This window comes from Anolis carolinensis, unplaced genomic scaffold, assembly GCF_035594765.1.
Source record: "Anolis carolinensis isolate JA03-04 unplaced genomic scaffold, rAnoCar3.1.pri scaffold_10, whole genome shotgun sequence".
Classification (NCBI taxonomy): Eukaryota; Metazoa; Chordata; class Lepidosauria; order Squamata; family Dactyloidae; genus Anolis; species Anolis carolinensis.
The window spans coordinates 14,151,540-14,175,624 of record NW_026943821.1 but is presented as its reverse complement, the minus strand read 5'-3'; the positions used below and the strand labels follow the sequence as shown (position 1 = coordinate 14,175,624).

The 24,085-nt window shown below is 42.8% G+C and overlaps 1 protein-coding gene across 3 annotated transcripts in view; it reads right to left on the bottom strand.

The window, feature by feature from the left end:
- Nucleotides 1-24,085, bottom strand: part of iglon5 (IgLON family member 5) — a 245,013-nt gene that overhangs the window by 22,667 nt on the left and 198,261 nt on the right. For 2 of the 3 annotated variants that reach the window (XR_010000673.1, XR_010000674.1), the window contains exons 7-8: nt 20,786-20,937; nt 18,513-19,532 (exon numbers count right to left, since the gene is read on the bottom strand). Coding sequence is in view for 1 of the 3 variants with exons in the window: in XM_008117307.3 (XP_008115514.1) it covers nt 19,432-19,532; nt 20,786-20,937 (253 nt within the window). In the remaining 2 variants the exon portion in view is untranslated. Of the gene's footprint in view, nt 1-430; nt 19,533-20,785; nt 20,938-24,085 lie in introns of those variants that run through there. The other variant, XM_008117307.3, reaches the window with a different exon arrangement.

Genomic DNA, 24,085 nt, shown 5'->3' with positions numbered 1-24,085 from the left:
TGAAAGCTGCCAGGTTCGATCCTACTCGGGGAGAGTGCGGATGAGCTCCCTCTATCAGCTCCAGCTCCATGCGGGGACATGAGAGAAGCCTCCCACAAGGATGGTAAAAACATTTTAAAAAACATCCGGGCGTCCCCTGGGCAACGTCCTTGCAGACGGCCAATTCTCTCACTCCAGAAGCGACTCAAGTTGCTCCTGACACGGAAAAAAACCCCCCAGATTTATAGAAATTGAAACAATTCTGAACAAGGACATAGGGTGGCATATTCAACCTGTGAAATTTTATGCAGATTTTTTAAATTTTCAGGAGCATTTCAGTGAGTGTCTGAGCAGGCCTGGAAAACCTTTGGTGTAATCTTTCCATTCTCTAACTTGATTCTTGTCATTCACACTCCCCAGATGGTTAGACATGAATAATACAGGACTCCCCTTTATGGTTTTATTTGATTTTATTGGAAAAAGAAAGATTTTTTTAGTACTTTAATTTGTATTTTTTTTCCCTCATGGATTTGGCAAAAATAATAAATAAATTAAAAAAATAACCCAAAGACTCAGGAATTCAGCCGCAAAGTCACCCCTTGAAGGAGATGGATTCGAACCCCCTTCGCCTCGAGGGGAGTTCGAATCCCGTCTCTTTGGGGATGGGCACGGCCCCCTGCGATGGGTGTGGCCCTGAACGGGCCGCATGAGATGGAAGACAAGGTGGTTTGTTTTGCTTGCAATAAAGGTTTTTTTTTACAATATTTTTGTCATTTTTCTAAAATGTTGAGGTACAGCATCCACCAACATGCCCCCGCCCCTGCCCAGCTGCCCTCCTGCCCCCCCACCCCCTAACCTCTGCGACGGTAACTTGCGTGTGAGACTGTTGATGGAGTGGTTGGCTAGCCAACTCTAAAAGAGTCCTTTACCCGTCTTATGCCTCTGTTCATTCCATATGCAATGTTGTCTTGCATTCCCCATCATTCCTTTACACAGTCAGATTCCTGTTCAATTTTTGGAAGAAATACATGCAGATGACACCCATGTATTTATCCTCAGAGCATCCAATAAATTAAGATGTGCTTTGGATGAACCTGGAGGCTCCTCTCCTCTTCCTCCTTGGTTCCATAATCTATATATCCACATCTATATATTCAGGAAGGGTTATATTTTGGGCCAACCTCTCCCACAATCCCCTAACCAGAGGACGTATACTCAGGGGAATATAAGGAGGACTATCTACCCAGTAAGACTTCAACTTGCATGCAATGTTTCTCCGCTTTCCAAATTTCAGGCATTGCAGTGAAAGAGACATTGGAGATGGCTCACCTCTGGAAGGTTCTTATTTGCCGTATTCACATTCCCTTGGTAACCCTACCTTCCCCTTTTCTTTGCCTGCTTAAACTCCATTTCTCAAGGCTTTGGTGATGTCTTTCATCATTGCAATGCTAGAAATGTCAAGATCGGAGGCATTTTTCAGGGGAGGAACCGCGTCCTCGTTTCCCCCCTCCCGTTGCCTAAGGCACCAGTTCCCATCTGATCTTAGAATGTAAGCAGCGCCAGTCCTTGTTAGTACATAGATGGGGGACTGCTGAAGAATACTAGGTGCTAGGGGCTATATTTCAGAGGAGGGAGCAAGAAAAACCACCTGGAAGTATTCCTTGCCTGAGGAGACCCTAGGAAATCCATGGGGTCATCATAAGTCGACAAGCAACTTGAAGGCACATCTACAAACATAACTACACTTCTATCAGCCAACACAGTTTCTGGCTTTGCAGGATGAGGGATTTGGAGAGTTCTAATCCAAATAACCTTTTAAATGTTTGCCATGGATACAGTGGCAAAAATGGATCTGTCCATTCCTCCTTTAAAGTGTGTGAGCATCTACTGCTGAATCTTGTCTTATGATGTCCTCATGAGGATGTAATACTCAACCAGCTACTGCCTGTTGTTGTGTTCCTGTCAAGCCTCCTCTCTATTTCTCATCTTTTCGCTACTTCCACTCTGTTTTTGGTTGTTTTCCCATGCCTTTGACTCTGTTGCTCTTCCTTTTCCATGATAGGTCTATTCCTTCCCCATTTTTGTAATCTCCTGCTCTGCATTATCTGGCGTGACCCTGTTTTATCCATTCACTTGGGGAAACCACCTTCATGGTGAAAAGGTCCTCACCTCACCTCAATTGTTGCAAACTGTGTTCAAGATGCAAAAGCAGTTTGCATTTATCTAATTGGGGGAGGGGTGAGAGAGAGAGACAGCAGACAGAAGGGGGCAGAATTTTGCCATTCCCAGGACACTTGGTAAAGGTAAAGGTTTTCCCCTGACGTTAAGTCCGGTCGTGTCTGACTCTGGGGGTTGGTGTTCATCTCCATTTCTAAGCCGAAGAGCCAGCATTGTCCATAGACACCTCCAAGGTCATGTGGCCAGCATGACTGCATGGAGCACCGTTACCTTCCCGCAGGAGCAGTACCTATTGATCTGCTCACATTGGCATGTTTTCGAATTGCTAGGTTGGCAGAAGCTGGAGCTAACAGCGGGCGCTCACTCCGCTCCCGGGATTTGAACCTGGGACCTTGTGGTCCGCAAGTTCAGCAGCTCAGTGCTTTAATGCACTTCGCCACCTCGCCTAGCTTGTTTGATTCTTCATCTTTAAGAACTTTTGCCATCTGGCTCACACTCTGAAATTGCTTGGCCACATACACCCCTATTTTTATCTGTGAAATGTTGGATGGTATGCCCTTTGTATCCCCACCTCCCCCATAAAGGCACTCCCAGAATTCATTGATCTTTTTAGGCTACCATCTTTATCCTTTTGCCTCTATGGATCTATGCATCTATGGATTTTGGTATCTACACGGAGACCTGGAACCAAAACCCCAGCAGTTACCTATGGCTCGCTGTAATGTCTTCTGGCACATCCCCTTCAAACCAATTTTTGCTCCGACAGACAGTGATCTGATCTGCCAATGGTTGATGCTTCCACTTATTTTTCACCAGCGGACAATGCTTTAGATTACAATCTTTAACAATAATGCAAAATATGGTAGTCATTGAATGAGAATGCTGCCACTTTTCTCTTTTTCCTTCATTCCTCAAATTCCTTGCATTCTGTTATCTTAAAATTCCAGCTGAGCATTTAGAAATACAGGCTAGGCTTTCAAAGAAAAAGGAGACGTCAAATGACCAAAGAAACGTCAACCTAAGTTCTACCGCTTGATAAATGTGAAAGTTGAAGGAAATTTTCATGGGGGAGCAGAAATTTAATTTAATTTTCACTCCAGTCCATCTGAACTGCCACACAACTCCCTCTTCTAAATTTAACCAATGCCTAAGTGGTGGGAAAATTTAAATGGTTTTCGTGAAATGGGAAATCTCTCCTCTTGAACCTTTGCCCAATTGTGTGTGTGCATGTGCCTTTAAGTTGCCTGTCTGACTTATTGTAACATCATGAATTTCAGAGGGTATTCTCAGGCATGGAATACACAAGATGTGATCTTCCTGTGAAATATAGCCCACAGTACCTGGCAGTCTCCCATCAAGTACTAATCAGAGCTGACCCTGCTTAGCTTCCAGGATCAGATGGGATTCTGCCCAATGACATAACTCTTAAAGGAATAGGAGCCTTGCAGGAAGGAAGATGGCAAGGCTTTCTCCGAACGAGATATATGTCATGTTCTGCAGCTGCCTTCAAAATGCTGAACAAAGTAGGCTCCAAAAAATCAGTTTTCATCTCTGGTGGCAATCTGGAAAGCAAGCCAGAGAACCACACTTCTGTCTCATCGACTCGTGCATAGTAACAACACCAAGACTTCAGGCTTCGAGTCACCCACTCCATCAGGAATCACGCACGCTCTCCCCTCGGGAAAACCAATCGATCCCCTCTCACGTTTTACAATACTGACATGGTGCATATTAATTAGTGGCTTGCACAAGTATTCACATGTGCAGACAAGGTGTAAAATCTGTGTAAAGCCTGGAGGAACCCCATCCCTGCTATCTATTTCCTTATCTGCAAGGTACATGGTCTTCTGAATAGGTTACATTTTGTCCAAAGGTATATCAGGTATATAGTCTGCAAGTCTGTTGAAGCAACATTATTTGAAATGCTTCTCGCACATGTCATATATGCTCATCTAACAATGGCTTTCCTCATGCTTTCCAAAGAGTTCACACTCCGTTCCCACATGCGTAATGAATTGCTTACACACTGCCATTCACTTTACACTTTACAACTATTTTACATCGGACTTACATGTGCTCCATAAATCATTTACATCATCATCATTTTTTGCACATACTTTACATGGTGTGATGTTTGGAAAATACTTGCACTCTGCTTACACATGCTTTACAAAGAGCTTTTTTTCTTTCACATGATTTACACGGAGTTCACACCTTGCTCTGCCTGTGCTTTACAATGAATTTGCATATGCTTTATAATGAATTTGCACTTTGTCGGCATGCACTTTACACAGCGTTTACAAGTGCTTTACACAAAGTTATGCCTTGTTTACATATAGTTTATACATAGTTTGTAACTGTTATAAAGATTTATTTTTACATGGGTGCTAGAAGTTTACATATTCTTTGCACACTCCACACCTTTAGAACGTGTTCCTCCACTTCACACACAGACTGAGCACGTCTTGTTGTTGGATTCATAAAGACTGGTCAACTAAAATGTTGTCAGTTTAGGATATTAGCCAATAGCCAAGCTATGCTGTTCCACTACAACAAGACAGAAATATGAAGAATCATAAGAAGCTTACTCTCAAATGATACCATGTGAAAACACTGGCTCATGTGTGTATGTTTTAATTCACACTGACATGTATTACATGTGGATTTTCATGTGATTTACACATGGTGTACACATGGGTCAAATCATGGTTGACATATATGCTTTGATTATTTTGCACTTGGTACTCACATGCTTAGCACGTGATATATGCATGATATACTTTTTTGGGAAGAGTTTGCAGTTGGCGTATACTTTATATGAAAATATTCAGGAATTTACATGTCATACATAGTTAACACATGCTTTACTCATGGTTTAACACCTGCTTTACTCACTGGTTTCTCATGCTTTACACTAATTGCTTATGGTGCACTCGTGAACTGAGCATGACTTCCTCATGACTGGCACATTGTCTACTCATGCTTTAACACATGACTTGCTAATGGCTTGCACATTGCCTATTCACTTACATAGACGTGGCGTATGCACAAAACAGGTACATGCATGTCTCACTGCTTGACCTCTAGTTGCTCAATGCATGGCGGATCTGGGCCGGACATCTACATGTAACCTTAAATCCAAGCGAATGCTCACTTCACACATGCAGCTACATGTTCTTTGCAAGTTGATTGCATGTGGTTGACACATAATACATTTCACAATATATGCATTTCTTTCCTCTAGTAGGGTGGAACAAGGTACATGTGTGTAAAGCAGGATCATAAACGTAAGTAAACATGGTCAACTTGGCTCCCCAATCTGTGAATAGTAGCAATGTTACTAATATCCAGATGATTTCAGAACATTGGGAAAGGTCATGGAGTACACCAGTTGCATCCATGATCTCAACTGTCCATCTGACAATGATCTCAAGAATCAAAAAGAAGGAAGGGTTGACCAGAATTCTCAACCATGGTCTACATTAGATAACTTTGTGTGGATTTATTAAATGCAGTAAAAGTACTGTAGTAAATAGCACAGATGTATATAGGGCACCAGGAAGAATGTCTCGGCGCATATTGGGCTCTTCCAATCCATATTGGCACTTGATGTGCATTGGATTCTACCAAAGTGCATTTGCAATCTTCAGTCTTTTAGACATTGTGGAAGCCCAATGTACAATGACCACAACATGCATGCTGACACTCCCACCCAAAATTATACCTTCATGGCACCCACTCTGAATACAGACTTTGGTTGGATCAACATTACCATATCAAGTCAGTGTAGACCCATATAATGCAGTTCAAATTGCATTACATGGCAATGTTGACCCAGCCCTGTTCAATTTTATTTCCAGCAGATGCAAGTCCATTTGCAAAGATGTAGACCCTTGCGTGAATCCTGGCCTATATATATACAGGATATATATATATACGCATGACAGATTACCATGTGTTGAGTTGATGCTACCTGGAAATACTGGTTCCATATGACAAACTTTGAGGCATTGATGCCAGTGATGCTGGGAGTTGGATTTGTAAGATTCAAGTTTATTTCTGTATTTTATTGCGTCGATTTTGCCAACATAAATTGGGGGCAGGTTCATTTACGTATGAATTTGACTGTACAGCCCCAGGGTTCAGAATGGGTAGCTTTTCCAAAAAAGCAATATAAAATCCACTTAAAAATTCAAATTCAGATCCAATTAAACAGCTGCAAAGGTTGCATATATTTAAAGTGCCTGATCCTCGACTGTTTTCAAAAGGCTATTGCCACTCCCCCCAGCCTTTGCAATTCCAGTCTGCCTGAAACAATCTTAGGGCAGGATGTTGGAAAATGTTGAGTCCAGGGGGAGTTTCTTAGGTGTGGTTTGGTGTCTCTGCAAACAGCCTGTGATTTCCTCATTCACAGCTCTGTGTGTGTTGAGAAACGGTCCATTTCTGTGATACATTTCTGCAACAACATACATTCAAACACATCGAGTCACCACATGACTCTGCAGTCATCAAGGGACTAGCATGAATATTTCTGTATAGGTCTCCAAGTATCCAAAGGAAAGGAAATTCCATCCAGGGTTCAAGGGGGTTTATATCTGATATCACTGCCTTCACTTTCCTAAGATGCAAGCCTCAATGCATTATTGTGAAGGCATGATGGTTGGAGATTTTGAGAGGAAGTGCTATTTTTAGGAAAATAAATTAGACAGCTGATCTACACAGCATGGCTTCCAGATGGATCAGTTTGCATATCCTATCATCCCACATCTTTCAAATGTCTTGATTTGAGACAGATTAATCCCCATTTTTTTTTCAATTGCTTTTGAAATTATCCAGTTTCTCTCTCTCCTTTCTATTTCTCTCTTTGTTTTTAGGCTATTTCAATGAGTTAAAATGTGAAAGTAGCTTTCACCCCAGAAGTGGGGAGAGGAGGGGGCTGAATCTGTCCATTCCTTTAGGGTAGAGAAAAACAAACTGCTGCATCCTTGTTTAGCTTGCCAGTTCTTCCTTGTTAATCACTTTCATCCATAGTTTGATATTTTTTGGCCACACATATCTCTGAAATGTATAAGGGAAAAATTATTTATTTATTTATTTACAGAATTTATATTCTGCCAGTATAAAATGTTCTGCCAGTATAAAGCAGCAACAGAATTCTAACCTGAAAGCTTTGGTTGCTGGTGCCAAGCAAAGCTATTATTCTCATCAAGCAATAAACCTTGCACTGTTTCATGTCTTGGCTTCCGTTGGAGGCCTGGCCCATTTTTTGGGAGCCTCCCAAAATCGGGAGGTAGATATTTCTTTTTGGTTTGGGCCCCCAAAAACCAGACCATTATGGGGGGAGGTTCTCAGGCACTGGCTCCCCTTCCCCATGCACTTTAAGGAGGCTTCCATACTTCTTACCTGGCTCCTGCTGTTTCTACTCTAGAGAAAGAGGCACTCAGCTGCAGGCACTGGCAGGCACATGTGATTTCCAGGTCTGGCTGCACGCCACAGCACACAGGCACTCTCCTTGGAAAGAGAGTGCATGTGTAGCATGGTGGCAGGCCCGGAAAGTACACACGCCTGCCAGGACCTGCAGCGGAGCACCTCTTACTCTAGAGTAAGAGGCACTCAGCTGCAGGCACACTCCAGGCCTGCCTGTGCCATACCACACACACATTCTCTTTCCAAGGCAAGGAGGCAAGTTCAGCTGCAGACGAAAGCTGGCTTTCGTGTCAAGCAGATTTTTGTTTGGAGAGGGGACTTCCCGTTTCATGCTCCCAAAAAAATGGAAGACACGAAAGAAATGGTAGAAATGGTAAGAATGAATTCTGCACACATATCTTGGACTCAGCATTTCATCCCCTTGGTTTCATCAACTACCTGCTGAGGAAAGAAAGGACTTTTTGGAAATATGTCCCAAGGTGCTGAGTTCCTAGTATGACAGATTTCTGTGCTCTTAATAAATCAACCGACTCCTGTTCCTCTGTCAAGCATTTCTCTGTACACTCTTTAAAGCAGAGACTTTTGTAGCACATATGGATGGCTATAGCATTCTATAGCATACTAGGACACAGATAAAGTTGTCATACATCTGAAACAACTTTAAAGCACATTAGGGCCACTTCATACAAAGCATCTCCATATATATCTGAATGAAGACGCATTCTCTTGTTATAAGCAACTCCATTGTATCAAGAGCACAATTGCAAATGCAAGCGGTGAACATCCCTTAGATCCAAGTCCTCTCACTGTACAGGTTTCTAGGCTGGGCAGTAAATTCCTCCTCTCCGTTTCCTGAGTATAATGATGTCTCTAAGGCTTACGGCGCTCATGCTATGAAGGTAAAAGGTTGGCTGCAAAGGTCACACAGCTCACCCACCTGGACTAAGGCACCAGAGCGCACACACATATCCTAGGAATCAGGCAGATGGCCTACTATTTATTGCTGCCTCCTTCTGGCTATCTCTTCCTCCAGTCGAATTGAGAAACAAGAAGGATCAGGAGATTATCGAGAGTCCATTACTCAGTGGCAAAGCTCATAGGAAAGATTCCCTATTACAAGGAAACGTTGCACCTGACTCAGCAAGAGTGTTGCCAGTCAGAGCTTGATTCTATGGGCTGATGGTTTGGTTTTAGCATGTAAGAGTGTCATGGATATTCTTATACTGCCGGAGTGGGCAACTGCAGTAGATGCCAACCTTCTGATTTGGAGCATAGATTGCTAAAATCTGATGGGTGAGAATAGGAGTGAAACTGACATTGTCTGGAAATCCAGTTGGATTTTGCAATGCACTCCAAGAAGCTTCCACAAATGGCAATTCACCTTTTGAGATGCCGAGATAGGAAAGGGACAGGAATATGGAGAGGCCTTGTTTTATCTATTTATGCAATAGATCTTTGGCTCTAGCCCACAGTATGGACTCATGTACCAGAGGTGAGCAGTTTTGGAGAACTGTAGGTTTGCCAGATCTCAGGGCATGCTTCTTCCCCTTTTCAGTCCTTTTTGTTCAAAACAAAATAAATTTCACAATTTCTGAAAACAATGCAAGAGTTTAGAAATGGCGCAGCTTTTCATTCAAAACCTACACTCACCGTTCTTATTTCTGTTTTCTGAGGAAAACACAAAAGCACCCTCACCTGCTTCAATAATTATATCCTTGGGAGCAATGCAGAAAACCCAAAGTGATGCTCCTATAGAAACTATGTGGAGAAGCCATGTCGCAACTTTAGCCCTTGCCTGTTTGAAAATGCTACGTTATGCAGCTTGAAAATAAACTTGGTCTAACTGTAACTGCAGCCATCTATGCTTTTCTTGTGAAACATGGGTTGCAACATTTTTCAACAACATTAAACATTTTTGTTGTTCAGCACTACTTGTTCTTTTACATAAATAACAGCCAAGTTGCATGACAAAAATGTTGCTCAAAGTCAGCAATGTAGCACAAGAAATAGCCACTTTGTTGTGCAGCTTTGCTGTGTTTCTTTGCAACAGTTTTGTTGCAGAACACTTTTATTGTGCAACATTGTTTTTTATATAGAAAACAATAATGTCACACAACAAGAGACATGTGGTTTCATTGCATAACATTGCTGACTTCATGCAACAGTTTTGTCAAAACTGTTTCATCGTGAAAAAAGCACAAATGTGATGGCATGACAGCAGCCCTTTCTACAGTCAAAGGCTGCCTAATTTTCAGATCTCAAGATCTCAAGAGGAATTGCATAGCCTCTGGAAAATGGTGGAGCTTTCCAGCAAAACTGTGCTATTCTTTTAAAAAGCTGCAGTTTAACACTTACACATAGGAAGGAGGCATCAGTTGTTAGAGGGACCCCCAGTTAGACTTAGCAACCTTTCTATGCCAATGCAAATTGCTACTTGAATGCCTGTTTATTTACTTTTATTTATTTACTTTTCTACTCCTTATCTCTTCTGGAATCACCTCTAACTTGCAAACATATTTTCTCTTGTCTCCTCCATAACACCTTGTATTTGACTAGGCACAAGTAATTTGTAAGTAAAGGTATAATATAAAGTATGGAGGATATGGGGCAGTGCTAAGCTGTGATGCTGCATTAAGAGAAAGACAGGAAGGTAGGCAAGACTGGTTATGAGTGAGTGAGTATGGAGGTAGGTATGGAACTAGCTCTTGTTCAGCTCCTGCCTTGTCAACTTGATAACCCTGCTAGTTTCACTACCATCTCCCACATTTTCCAGCCACAGTTTGTAAAAATAGCTTTTTAAAATGATCAAGGGTCTGGAGAACAAACCCTATGAGGAGTGGCTTAAAGCGCTGGGTATGTTTAGCCTGCAGAAGAGAAGGCTGAGAGGAGACATGATAGTCATATACAAATATGTGAGGAGAAGTCATAGGGAGGAGGGAGCAAGCTTGTTTTCTGCTGCCCTGCAGACTAGGGCAGACTAAGAACAATGGCTTCAAACTACAGGAAAGGAGATTCCACCTGAACATCAGGAAGAACTTCCTCACTGTGAGGGCTGTTCAGCAGTGGAACTCTCTGCCCCCGACTGTGGTGGAGGCTCCTTCTTTGGAGGCTTTTAAGCAGAGGCTGGATGGCCATCTGTCAGGGGTGCTTTGAATGATATTTTCCTGCTTCTTGCAGGGGGGTGGACTGGATGGCCCATGAGGTCTCTTCCAATTCTACGATGCTATGATTCTATGATTCTATGATTCTAACTAATGTGGTCCCCCTTTCACAAACATGCGGAGGAAGATTTAAGCATTTTTGAAAACTACAACCTCTACTACACTGTCATATAATCCAGATTATCAAATCAGACAATCTGGATTTTACATCCTCCACCCTTCCCGATTTGGCAGGGGAGTCCTAATTAACTATTTGTCATCCCACTTTTCCAGCTGCTCTTAAATGCTCCAATTTCTCTCTCCCCTTTCTCTTTCTCCCTTTTATCCTTAGCTTATATCACATATTGCAATCTAATGTGTAATGTTGCAATCTGTATGTGTAGTAGTTTTCATTCAATTTACTCAGTAGAGGGGAAGCAGTGAGGAGAAGGAATATTGCTCTTCCCAATAGACTCAGGCAAAAGCAAATTGCTGCTGCCTCTTATTGCTTTTCCGTTTCCCCCCGATTAATAACTTTCCTCTTCTAGACCACCCTCTATTATAAGCCACATGTGTCCTAGTTTTATATCTGTGCGTTATTGAAATATATGGGCCCTTGAATGCTCACTGCTTCTGTACATTTCTCTTGAGTGTACTCCTGAATACAAAGACAGAAGTGAAACTATTGTAAAGGAAGATTATGGAATCTGGGTTTAATCGAGAGGTTGCTGCCTGTGTTATATATTTCTTACTGCGCGATAAATTTGTGCAAACCCATTTTGCCTCCTCGGAGAGATACAAGCAAACACCTCTGCAATTACTATCTGTGCCGGCCACAATGCACAAACCGGTTTAAGATGAAAGACTTTGCCGTTAATGCTATTGACTTCAGCGGTGCTCAACCAGCATCAATCCAAGCCCACTGACTTGTAGATTGCGGTGCTCAGATAATAGCTGGCAACTTGTCTGGTATATAAACGAACTCTCCGGCTGTAAATATGTACAGTATAAGGGAGGATGTATTGTTAAAGCCTTGGCATGTTATTTGCTCCGAGGAGAGCCGTCAGTGCCTCCAGGAGAAATGAAGAGGGCAGCCACATGTTTTATGACAGGCTCCTCCGTGTTTAAAATTGAGACAATTGGAAAGAGATCTTATCATTTGCATGCACGAAACACAAAGTTTAATGCCCAACAAAAGACAAAACTCCTTTCTTCCAGTTTTTAAAAAAATCTCAACAAGATGCCACAGCAGGCAATAAAAAAGCTAGATGGACCAATGTTTTAACTTTGCATCAACACAGCTTCCTGGCAGGCTTATGTTCAGAAAGAAAAGCCGCACTGGCCTAAATTATGGCAATCATACAGCTCCCAAAGCAAGAATTGGGAGTTTCTTTAGGTGAAAGAGCTAATTTAGTCTCTCAGGACATTATCCCATGCAGTTCCCCCCTTTCTCTGTCTCTTAACATTTCTGAAACAGTTCTCCAACAAAGCATCATGGAGCCCATCAAACAATGCAGACAGACTTGGCCATTCCTCCATCCCTGTCTTGCCCATTTAATGTACACTTCAGGGCCCCCAGGATCCAGGAATGCACCCGTTATTTCTTATCCTGCATTTGCTTCTTGTACCACAAAATTTAATACAGATAACACCATGGAGCTGGACACATAAACAGATGGAGGAAGAAGATGAGAGAGTATTGACAAATGGAGGGATGAGGAGAGAAAGAGAAGGGATGAGGGATCACAATATGAAGCAAATGAGGGGGTAGCTTCAGAAAACAAATATGGTTTCCAATTAAGAGCAAGCACAAAATTGAAGAGAGACTTGCAAAACTGTCCAATAAAAAAACTCTCTGTTTCAATTTAGCAAGAATCTCCCAGTTATTGTTCTACTATCCCACTTTTTCAGTTGCTCTTAAAAAGTCCAAGTTTCTCTCTCCTGTCCTGCTTTGTTCCCAACTTACTTCAACCACTGCAAAATGAATTCAGAGCTCAGAAGTATCTGGCACTCAATCAACAATGTGGAAAGGAAATTTCGTCCTTCCCAGTAGGCACAGCCAAAATCAACCTGCTGCAGCTCTCCCAGCTTGTCTGCCCCCCACCATTATTAATTCCTCCTACCTGAATTGACTTGACCCTATGTGCTCTAGTATTTATTTGTGAAATGCTGAAGGTATACATGTGTCCAGATCCAGAGAAGTCATGCTACCCCTCTATTCTGACTTGGTCAGATCCCTCCTGGAATGCTGTGTCCAATTCTGAGCACCACAATTTAATGGTAGATGTTGACAATCTGGAATGTGTCCAGAGGAAGGTGACTAAAATGATCAAGGGTCTGGGGAACAAACCCTATGAGGAGCGGCTTAAAGAGCGGGACATGTTTAGCTTGTAGAAGAAAAGGCTGAGAGGAGAAATGATGAGGGCCATGGATCAAGATGTGAGGAGAAGTCATAGGAAGGATGGAGCAAGCTTGTTTTCTGTTGCCCTGGAGATGTGGATGTGGAACATCTTCAAACTACAGGAAAGGAGATTCCACCTGAACATGAGGAAGAACTTCCTAACTGTGAGAGCTGTTCAGCAGTGGAACTCTCTCTACTCTGGAGTGTGGTGGAGGCTCCTTCTTTAGGGGGCTCTTAAACAGAGGCTGAATGGCCATCTGTCGGGGTGCTTTGGATGCAATTTTCCTGCTTCTTGGCAGGTGGTTGGACTGGATGGCCCATGAGGTCTCTTCCAATTCTATGATTCTATTTTGTACGAAATCCCCTGGCCCAATACTCTGCGGTTCTATGTATAAGCAGTCAGAACAAAGTGCTCTGGCAGGCACTACAATAAGTCTGGTTTCTTCCTTCTCTGCAGCCTCATTGTTAACCTCTTGCTCACGGAAGTCGGCACCAGCAGACCCGGCCAATGCTTAATTTGTCCAATGCAAGTATCTCCTACTTGTGTGGAAGGTGTGTGCTCTCCCTTTCTTCCCCTTCACTCCTCAGGAAGTTCCCTTCTTAACCCTGATGAGAAACAGTAACGGATGTAATGTATTAGTTCTAATGATAGGAGTGGGAAAAAAGCCAATCTGGACTCAGCACAGTTATTTCTGGGGCAGAACGAGTTACGTTGCCCCCCTTTTCTCTTCCTAACTAGCCAAAACATAACAAAGGAAGGAAGTGATGGGGTGAAAGGCCTACTCCATTTGTTCGTCTGTGTCTTCATTATAGCGCTCTTCTGCACAGTACAATCGGATGCTCAGAAGTATGTCCCTATGAATGCAGTGAGTAGAGGTACTTAGTAAGTGCTTGTTAAGACTGAACCATAATTTTTTAAAAGGTAATGAAGTGGTGAAACTGACTAGACATGACTCAGTTTTTCAGGTCCAATCAATTATACAGAAGAGTCTCACTTATCCAATGTAAACAGGCCAGCAGAACATTGGATAAGAGAATATGTTGGATAATAAGGGGAGATTAAGGAAAAGCCTATTAAACATCAAATTAGGTTATGATTTTACAAATTAAGCACCAAAACATCATGTTTTACAACAAATTTGACAGAAAAAGTAGTTCAATACGCAGTAATGTTATGTTGTAATTACTGTATTTACAAATTTAGCACCAAAATACCATGATATATTGAAAACATTGACTACAAAAATGCCTTGGATAATCCAGAACCTTGGATAAGCAAGTCTTGGATAAGTGAGACTCTACTGTATGTGTAAAAATGGGCTTTGCACAAAATTGTATTCTGCACTGAAAATGGGTTTCCTCCAAAGAAAATATTTTACTCTGCACAGAATACAGCTTTTCTGGGGAAGGAGGGTTGCTTTCTCCACAGAATAACTCCTCCACAATATATCAGAATATTTGAGTATGGGGATACTGTAAAGCACAGCAGGGAGAAAATGTCATAATTATCTATTCTCACACGAATAAATTAGTTAAGGATTTAGCTCCTTATTTTTAAACTATGACTCTCTGAGTCTGCTGGCCATCACAGCCAACAATTTTTGGAATTTGTAATGCTATGTAGTAATTACTGTATTTACAAATTTAGCACCAAAATATCATGATGTATTGAAAACATTGACTACAAGAATGCCTCGGATAATCCAGAACCTTGGATAAGCAAGTCTTGGATAAGTGAGACTTTACTGTAGTTGGGAATGAGAATGGTCTCATTCCTAACTCTCCCCAAAAATCCTGGAAAAGATTATATATGTGTTTATGTAGAGACATACAGTACCTATGCCTTTCTGTTGTTCCAAACTAATTGGTTTGTGTGGTTAGAACACGTTACTCAGCAGATATACTGAACCATTGGGTACCTGGGGCAATTTCATCAAAATACACAAGCATGCATTCTGGGCGCATCGACTGGAGAATGTTTTTTCCTCGGATACGTACTTCTGAAGGGCTACAAAATCTTTAAAAACAATTTGACCAGGGACCATACACACACAAATTAAAGCTTCGTTCTGAAGTCAGTAACAGCTGTGTAAGAAGAGTTCTCCAAGGGTTTAAATTAATCTATATGTTTAGCATGTTTTTAAAAGAAGAGCTCCCTGGTGAAATACGTCTGTTTGTCATAGCACGTGATTATCCCCAATGATGCATCTTGCATTGAGTGTGCTTTGTCATGTATTTAATCATGAGACGGTAAACACAGGCTGAGGCACATACCTCTGAGGAAATCTTGTTTTAGGATGAGGAGTATACTTATCATCGGGAACGCACATTCCATTTAAGGTCTAGTTTGATACACAAACATTATTGCTGATTCAAATCCCCAGGTTCAGAAGCCCAATAAGGGGCCAAAAAAAGATTCAGGGACTCCTTGGAAAGAACATCTAAATACACAAATTAGCTTCAGCCGAGTTTGTAATGTGAGAGTAAGACTTATAACAAGCTGGGATAGAAAAAGGTCGGACTGAAGAAAGATCCTAGTGAAGATGGAACAAAAAGCTAATCCCTGAACCACAATGCCAGAGCAGAACCTAACTGGGAATTGAAGGGCCTCTCAGGTTTCAATGAAGTTTACTTTTGCTGGATGGGGCTGCTTGTGTTATATCCAGGAGCCCAGTCACATTGCACAATTATAGCACCATTATTGCACTTTAATGGCTATAGTTTTGTCTGATGGAATCCTGGAATTGCATAACCTTCAATAGGGGACCTGGTAGCGCAATGGGTTAAACCCTTGTGCCAGCTGAACTGCTGACCTAAAGGTCGGCAGTTCGAATCCACAAGATGGGGTGAGCTCCCATTTGTCAGCCCTATCTTCTTATACGGGACATGAGAGAAGCCTCCCAGCAGGATGGTAACACATCCGGGCGTCCCCTGGGCAACTTCTTTGTAGATGGCTAATTCTCTCACAAGAGAAGCAACTTGCAGTTTCTCAATTTGCTTCTGACATGATTAAAAAAAAAAACTTCTCACTGTCCCAGTTTGGCCGAGACACTCTCACTTGGTCATGTGCCCTCTCACTTTTTGGTCTGCATTTAAAATGCCACCGTTTCCTCCCCCCCCCCCCCACACACACACACTTTTTCGCATTTTTCTTATCTTTCCTCCATTGTAGAAACTGAATTCAACCTGCAAAAGCAGTTTACACTCAGTTAACATGGGGAAAAGAGAAGAGGAAATTTGACATTTTCCAGTAGGTTCAGGCAAAAGCAAACTGTTGCAGCTCCTCTTAGCTTTTGTATTTTTCCCTAGTAGTAAGTTTTTCCAACTTGACCACACTCTGATGGGTCATGGGATCTAGTTTTCATCTGTGAATTGTTGGAGGGTATAGGATTGTCAATTCAGGGGGGAGCATTTATGATTCCCAGCCAGAGCGCACCAGTGCCTCCCCAAACTACAAACCCCAAGGACCCACAGGACACAACACAATGATAGAAACAATAACTGAGTGGGCTGCTGTGAGTTTTCCAGGCTGTATGGCTATGTTCCAAAAACATTCTCTCCTGATGTTTCGCCCACATCTATGGCAGGCATCCTCAGAAGTTGTGGGTGATATGTCAGGAGAGAATGCTTCTGGAACATGGCTATACAGGCCGGAAAACTCACAGCAACCCAGTGCTTTTGGCCATAAAAGCCTTCGACAACACAGTAACTGAGTGTTGTGAATGGACCCCGGGGCTCTTTGTATTGTACACTAAAAAGGTGAAATTTTACAGCAAGGCAAGCTGAATTTTGCACCAGCAAAAGCCCTGCTCTGCCACATTGTGTATTAACCACAATTTTGCCTCTTCTTTTGAATGATTTGTCAAAAATATATTTTAAATTATTATTATTGTCCTGCTAGTGAAGGGGAAAGACAAGATAATATTCTAAGATCTTATCTGGCCACCACTTTGGCTTCAGAGAGTTAGGTAGGCATTGCACACAAACGTTCAAGCATGTGGTCAACTTTGTAATGACTAGAAATTTGCTCTAATCCAGGCATGGGCAAACTTGGGCCCAAGTTTGCCCATGCCTTCTCTAACCCTTCAAGATAAACAGAGTCCAAGAAAGTTCTGAGTGTTACATTATGTGAATGTATCATACTGCTGCATTATGTAACAAAAGCTGTGCAGGACAGTAGAGAAAATCTACATTTGAAAATACACACCAGAGCTTTGTATCGTGATATCCTACATTCGGCAATTTTAAATATCTAAAGCAGAAATCTAGCTGCTTGAGAAAACGGTAACAATTAAGCACATTCACATGTGTTGTTGCATATTGCATAATTTATACTGGAAATAGAATTTAAGAGAGGGAGTTAAGTGAAGCTTTGTTTCTTATACTGGAATTTTTTAAAATCTGTTTGTTTTAACCAAACGATTGCACAAATGTTGCAGAGAAAACAACACGTCACAAGAGCCACAAGGTCACGGCAGCACACAGCAACCTTGCGTCTCCTCTTTCTTTTTGCCCCCAATCATGTAGCGTAACACAAATAAATGGCACAACACAACCACATTCCAGGTTCCCTCACCACAGCATCACTGGATCAGAGACCTCCACGTTGACACAGGGTGGCATTGTAACAAAAACAACCTCAGGCAAGGTGCCAGAAGCAAGGCTGACGTTCTGTAATTATAATTTAATCAGCAATTCCCAATGTGTTTGGGAATTACTATCTTCCTCTTGACAGGTTTGGAATTATAACCTCTCTTAATATGGTGCGTTAGAAGGAGATGCGATTTCTGTGTCACAGAAATGCTCCCGATGAAGGCACCGAAATACACGGGGAATTACTTAATTAAATTACAATTGCACCTTGTTGGCCATATCTCTCGCAACGCTCTGGTTTTCAGCCAGAACTGGGCATCTCCCATAACCTTTAGTTCCATTTCCCCCCGACACGATGCCCATACATTTCCATCTGAAAGAAGCGTTGACGTCAGGGGTTCCAACATGCAAGGGACAATAGTAAGATTTTGAGGAAAGTGAAACAGAAAAGTAGAAAGACATAAATAATGGAGAGGGGGAGGATCGAGTGTACAGTCTTTTTGTTCAGTTGAGAGATAAGCAATATTGGCCCCCTTGGGGGAAAGAGAAGGGGAATCACCAACACTTGGGGATCTGCCAGGAAGAAATTGTGTGAGAAAGTGCAACCGAAGAAGAAAATGTCATTGATTTCAAGAGCTGGCAGACATTCCAAGCAGAGATTTCGCTCGAGGAAACACTCCACCCTCCCGCAACACAATGAAGAATCAAATTTGCCATGCCTGTTTCTTGCTATCTGTCTAGACACAACAGACAGTTACTCGACAAGAAACTCTACCAGGAGAGGTCATTCTTACCCCTGTGTCTTAAAGAAGGAGAATCCCATGCCTTAAAAACTTAGTGGTCTGGGCGGGCGCAGTGGCCTTAGAGTTCTTCCCAGGACTTTGGACAGCAAGGCGTTGAAAGGCCTGCAGACACAAACTTTCACGCTGGCCTCTCCGCAGCTTTGGCAAAGTGGATTCGTACGATGTAGGCTTTCCTTGTTTTCCTTAAAAGGAAGTCTGTTTGATGCCAAAGCTGGGCTAAGCCACATCCTGATGTCTCTGGACCTAAGACAGCCCACAAATCTGGAATAACTGGAAACGGGGAGACCAATCTCATGTTCTACAGAGCTTCTCATCTCAGCGTAAATCAAGGAAATAATAAACATGGGAAGCCCGGAAGTTGAATGCAGTCAGCTGCCAAAAATCACACCCCAAACATGAGCAAAAGGAAGAATAATGGGAGGAAAAAAGCCCATCCCTAAAACAATGGGATAAAAATCCTTTGTGGAAGTGTCGTTCCTGGTTCCGTGAATTTGCAAGATGAAAGGTCCAGTTGGCCCAAGGAGAAGAAGGATGCCGCTTTCGAATGTCGTCGCAGAGGTCAGGGGTCAGGAGGGCCGCGTTCGCAGTCAACCCTTTTGAGCCCTGTGTCTTTTCAGTTATGTGTTAAATATCAGGTTTGACTGGAAGTGTCTGAGATGGCATGTGAAGATAAATGGCTGTAGAAACAAATGCATATTTTTTGTTTTGTTTTGTTTTCTTCTATTCCCTCACAGTGATGGGGTTCTCAATAATTTTTATTTCATTTCTCGCTCTCTTCATCTTTTCCAGAAAGTAGAGATACATCTTCTTTTTCTTCTTCTCTCTCTTTATCGTTCTCTTCCCCCCCTATCTTGGATTCTTTCCATTTCACTTGTTTCCTTTCCTTGGTCTGCTCCATTTCCCGGCTGTCCTAAATCCTAAACAACAGAGTCACAAAGGCAGATGACAGCAAGCCCAAGAAGAGGGGAGATGCCATGCTCGCTGCTGCCATGTTTTCCAGGGAACCTGGTCCTGTGAGGGAGGAAACACGAAAGTTTGGTTTGTTGCAGTTCTCATTTCCTCTGGGACTGGAATTCTAACTATCTACACAGCACGATAGTTGTCATAACTTTATACCATTTTAACTTCCAGGGCTCCATTTGGCACAATAATGGAATATGTTGGAAGGAATTAAGCTTCGTTGCTAGAGAAATAAAGGTAAAGGTAAAGGTTTCCCCTGACATTACGTCCAGTCGTGTCCAACTCTGGGGTTGGTGCTCATCTCCATTTCTAAGCCAACGAGCCAGCATTGTCCATAGACACTTACTAGGTCGTGTGGCCAGCATGACTGCATGAAGCACCGTTACCTTCCTGCAGAAGCAGTACCTATTGATCTATTCACATTTACATGTTTTCAAACTGCTAGGTTGGCCATACAGGGCCATAAATACCCTAAAGGCACCAGATTCCATCTGAATGATCCCAGTTGCACCAGACCCTATGCTGCTTCAGTTCTGCCCATAACCTGTACAATTCACTTTCTGTTGTTCCTAAAGACATATTTCCTAAATCACTTTATTCTCTACATATGGTACTTATTACAGGGCCCCTGGTGGCACAGTGCATTAAAGCGCTGAGCTACTGAACTTGCGGACCAAAAGGTGCCAGGTTCAAATCCTGGGAGCGGAATGAGCACCCACTGTTAGCCCCAGGTCCTGCCAACCTAGCAGTTCGAAAACATGCAAATGTGAGTAGATCAATAGGTACCGCTCCTGCGGGAAGGTAACAGCGCTCCATGCAGTCATGCTGGCCAAATGACCTTGGAGGTGTCTATGGACAATGCCGGCTCTTCAGCTTAGAAATGGAGATGAGAACCAACCCCCAGAGTCGGTCACAACTGGACTTAATGTCAGGGGAAAACCTTTACCTTTACTATGGTACTTATTGCTGCAACACAATGAGTTTCATCACATCATAATTCAAGAGATGCTCTGGTCTATATTTTAGTATCCACTATGAGTTTGGGTGGCACAGGTTGTGAAATGGTGAGCAACAATTGACTTCTTATCAGCAAGATATGTAAGAATGGTGTTTTCCCCTTGGAAGTGTTATACTTTGAGGGACAAAAATGAGTCATCAAGTGTGCTTGTTGTCACATTTTTCAGAAGGGGCTCCAGTCTCAAAAACTGATGGTCCCCCCCAAAAAAACCTGTCCAAACCTAAGCCTCGCAACTGAATAATTACCAAAACAAGGGAGTGGAGAAGGAAGAGAAAGAGAGACTCACTGATAAGCCGTAAGCTAACATTGAAGGAGCCCAGGTTGTTAGAAGCCAAGCAGGTGTAGTTCCCGTAATGCCGAGTGGTGACGTTTGGGAAGAGCAGTATGGAGCGGGTCCGCTCATTCTGGATCTGCAGTCCATCCAAGCCGCCAACTAGTCTGCAAGGAAGGAGGGGTGAAGGGAGAGCATGGTAAGGATATGGTCAAAGCATTGTGCACCAAAAGGATTGAATTGAAATGAGTGAATTCTAACTGGGACGTTGGGATTCCAAAATCCTTCAAATTCAGGGAGTCATTTGGATGTGGCTGGTTTTGCAACCAACCTCCCAATCCCTAGAAAGTAACAAATATCAGAGGAGGAATTCTTGCTGATGCACTCAAAAGGCTCCCTGGCATTTTGCACACCTCTCTGTGCCACTTTCCTCCAGCTCCAATGGCTGTTTATCTCTGTTCGGGCCTGTCAGACAGGTGATTCATCTTCTGTCGCGGCACCATCCCCAAAGCGGCAGTAGATCCAGAGACCCAGCTTACCAGCTCCCCCCAATCTCTCTAACAGCATTGTGTGTGTGTATGTGTAAGCAGGCACGCCATTCCTAAGGGGGATGCTTCATCATTATTAAATGTGACAGCACGCACCATGTTCCCCATACATACTTTCCTATCATCATAAAGCGCTCATCTAACCTTTCCTCTCCCCACACTCCAGCTTTAAACCTGTGGGACTCACCTAGCCTGGTTGGCGTGAGATTATGCCATGTAACCTATGACTCAGCAAAGCTGAACTCAAGCCTGCTTAGCTGGATATTTTTGTCTTTGAGGCTCTTGACAGCCTCCAGTTTCAGCAGTTATGAGCAGGCAGTAAAACCAATAACTCTGCTTGAGATCCACAGTTATCAGCGAAGATAGACCCAGGAAGTCAGAGATGTAGCTGCAAGAGGGGCAAAAAAAAAAAGAAGGCACTGCCTTCCTCATTAAAATGTTGCCATGAATTTAACTTACTCTCTCAAAGTTTCTAGCATTGGAGTATCTTGAAATTTAATTAATTCAAAACACAATTTTAACTGATGGTACGTGTTGCCTTTTAATACGTCCATAAATTGGATGCAGACAATGGACAACTAATTGGTAGCAGTAATAATAATTTATAACAACAACAATAATAGTAATTATTAAACAAAGGAAGTTGTGTGTGTATATTATTATTATTATTATTATTATTATTATTATTATTATTATTATTATTATTATTATGTACGCCAGAACTTAATCGACAGACCCAGTCTTTTGAACTTGAACACGCCCATCTATATTTTAGAATGTGTTTATGAATGTTGATGTAAGCTAATAATTTTTTAATCTGATTTATAATGTACTATACAGTTTTTATATGTGTGTTTTATTGTAAGCCGCCCTGAGTCCCCTGTTGGGTGAGAAGGGTGGGATATAAATGTTGTAATCAATAATCAATCAATCAATAATTCAGTTGAGCATTTAGAAATACACTTTAGGCTCCAAAGCAAAGGGACAAGGAAAGTGACCAAGGGAAAGCAAATACAGCAAATAGAAGAGCTCTAAGTGTGAGCCATTTTCATGCTTCTCACTCTCCGCAATGCTAGACATCTAGGATTGAAGGTACATTATTTTGATGGGATGGATTTCTTATATGGGGAAGCAATGTCCTCATTTTGTCATCATCCCCGCCTCTACCACCACCACCACTAGTTTTATAAAGAAAAACTCCAGCATTATATATATCTCCAGAAATAACCCTTGGTTGTGCAATCAAGATGGAACTGAATGGAGAAAATGACAATTGAGAGAAGTAATGTGCTGACTGTAAACATCCTGTGTCAATTATTTTCTTCATGGATGCTTGGTTTGGAATGACTTGATTTTCACACATGGGGTTGAGTGGGGGAGAGATATGCCTGCAAACATCTCTTCCATTGCCAGAACATCTCTCAATCCCCAATGACAACTGTTAGAAACTGTTTGGGCCTGGAGTCAATGACATATCCCCCAACCATCACCATTTGGCAGGGACAGTCCCTATTATTCATCCATGACTTCTGCTGTTACAGTATCCCAGTTTCTCTCTCCTTGTGCCACATTCCTCCTTTCACCTAATTTCCCTGTATTTTTGCAGATTGAGTTCAAGAGGAGGGGGAATAGTTTGCAGTCTATTAAGTCAAAGTAGAGAAGTGGAGAGAAAGATGTATAATCTCACCTTTTCCATCAGGCTCAGGCAAAAGCAAACTGCTGCAGCCTCTCCTAACTTTGGCTATCTTAACCTCACTTTAGGCCTATGAGCCATTGAGCGCTCGATGGCTCGTAGGCCCAGCTTGCAAGGCCTATAGTTGAGCACCAATTGCTCAATGCTTATAGGCCTGGCTCGCAGGGCCTATAAGCATTGAGCATTCGGCGCTCACCTGTAGGCCCTGCGAGCCGGGCCTAGGAGCACTCGATGCTCATAAGCCCTGGCTGCCAGTCCTACTATCGAGTGCTTGATCATAGACCCGGCAGCCAGGATGTAGGAATATTGAGCGCTCGACTGCAGGCCCTGGCTGCTGGCCCTACCTTCGAGCGCTTGACCATAGACCCGGCAGCCAGGACGTAGGAATATTGAGCGCTCGACTGCAGGCGCTGGCTGCCGGTCCTACCTTCGAGCGCTTGACCATAGACCCAGCAGCCAGGACGTAGGAATATTGAGCGCTCGACTGCAGGCCCTGGCTGCCGGTCCTACCATCGAGCGCTTGATCATAGACCCAGCAGCCAGGATGTAGGAATATTGAGCGCTCGACTGCAGGCCCTGGCTGTCAGCCCTACCTTTGAGCGCTTGACCATAGACCCGGCAGCCAGGACTTAGGAATACTGAGTGCTCGACTGCAGGCCCTGGCTGCCGGCCCTACCTTCAAGCGCTTGACGATAGGCCCTATGAGCCAGGTCTACGAGCCATCGAGTGCTCAAGGGATCGTAGGTCCGGCTCACAGGGCCTGGACCTTTGCCGCCCAAGGCCTGAAATTTTTTTGGGTTTGGATGGAAAAGCCAATTTGTATAAGTGCCCATTTCTGTCAGTGGCGGATGGAAACAGAAATGGAGCCATGTGAATGGAACAAACAGAAACAGTAAGTAATTTTATACAAATGCACAACCCTACAATGCACTCATAGCTCCGAAAACAAACACACACACAGGAAGAAATATAGCAGCGAATAGATCCAAGGAATATTGTAATATAATCTAAGGCAATTTCCCATGCAATTCTGCATTGATTCCCATTATTTTTGCAGGAAAGGGGTTTCTAACA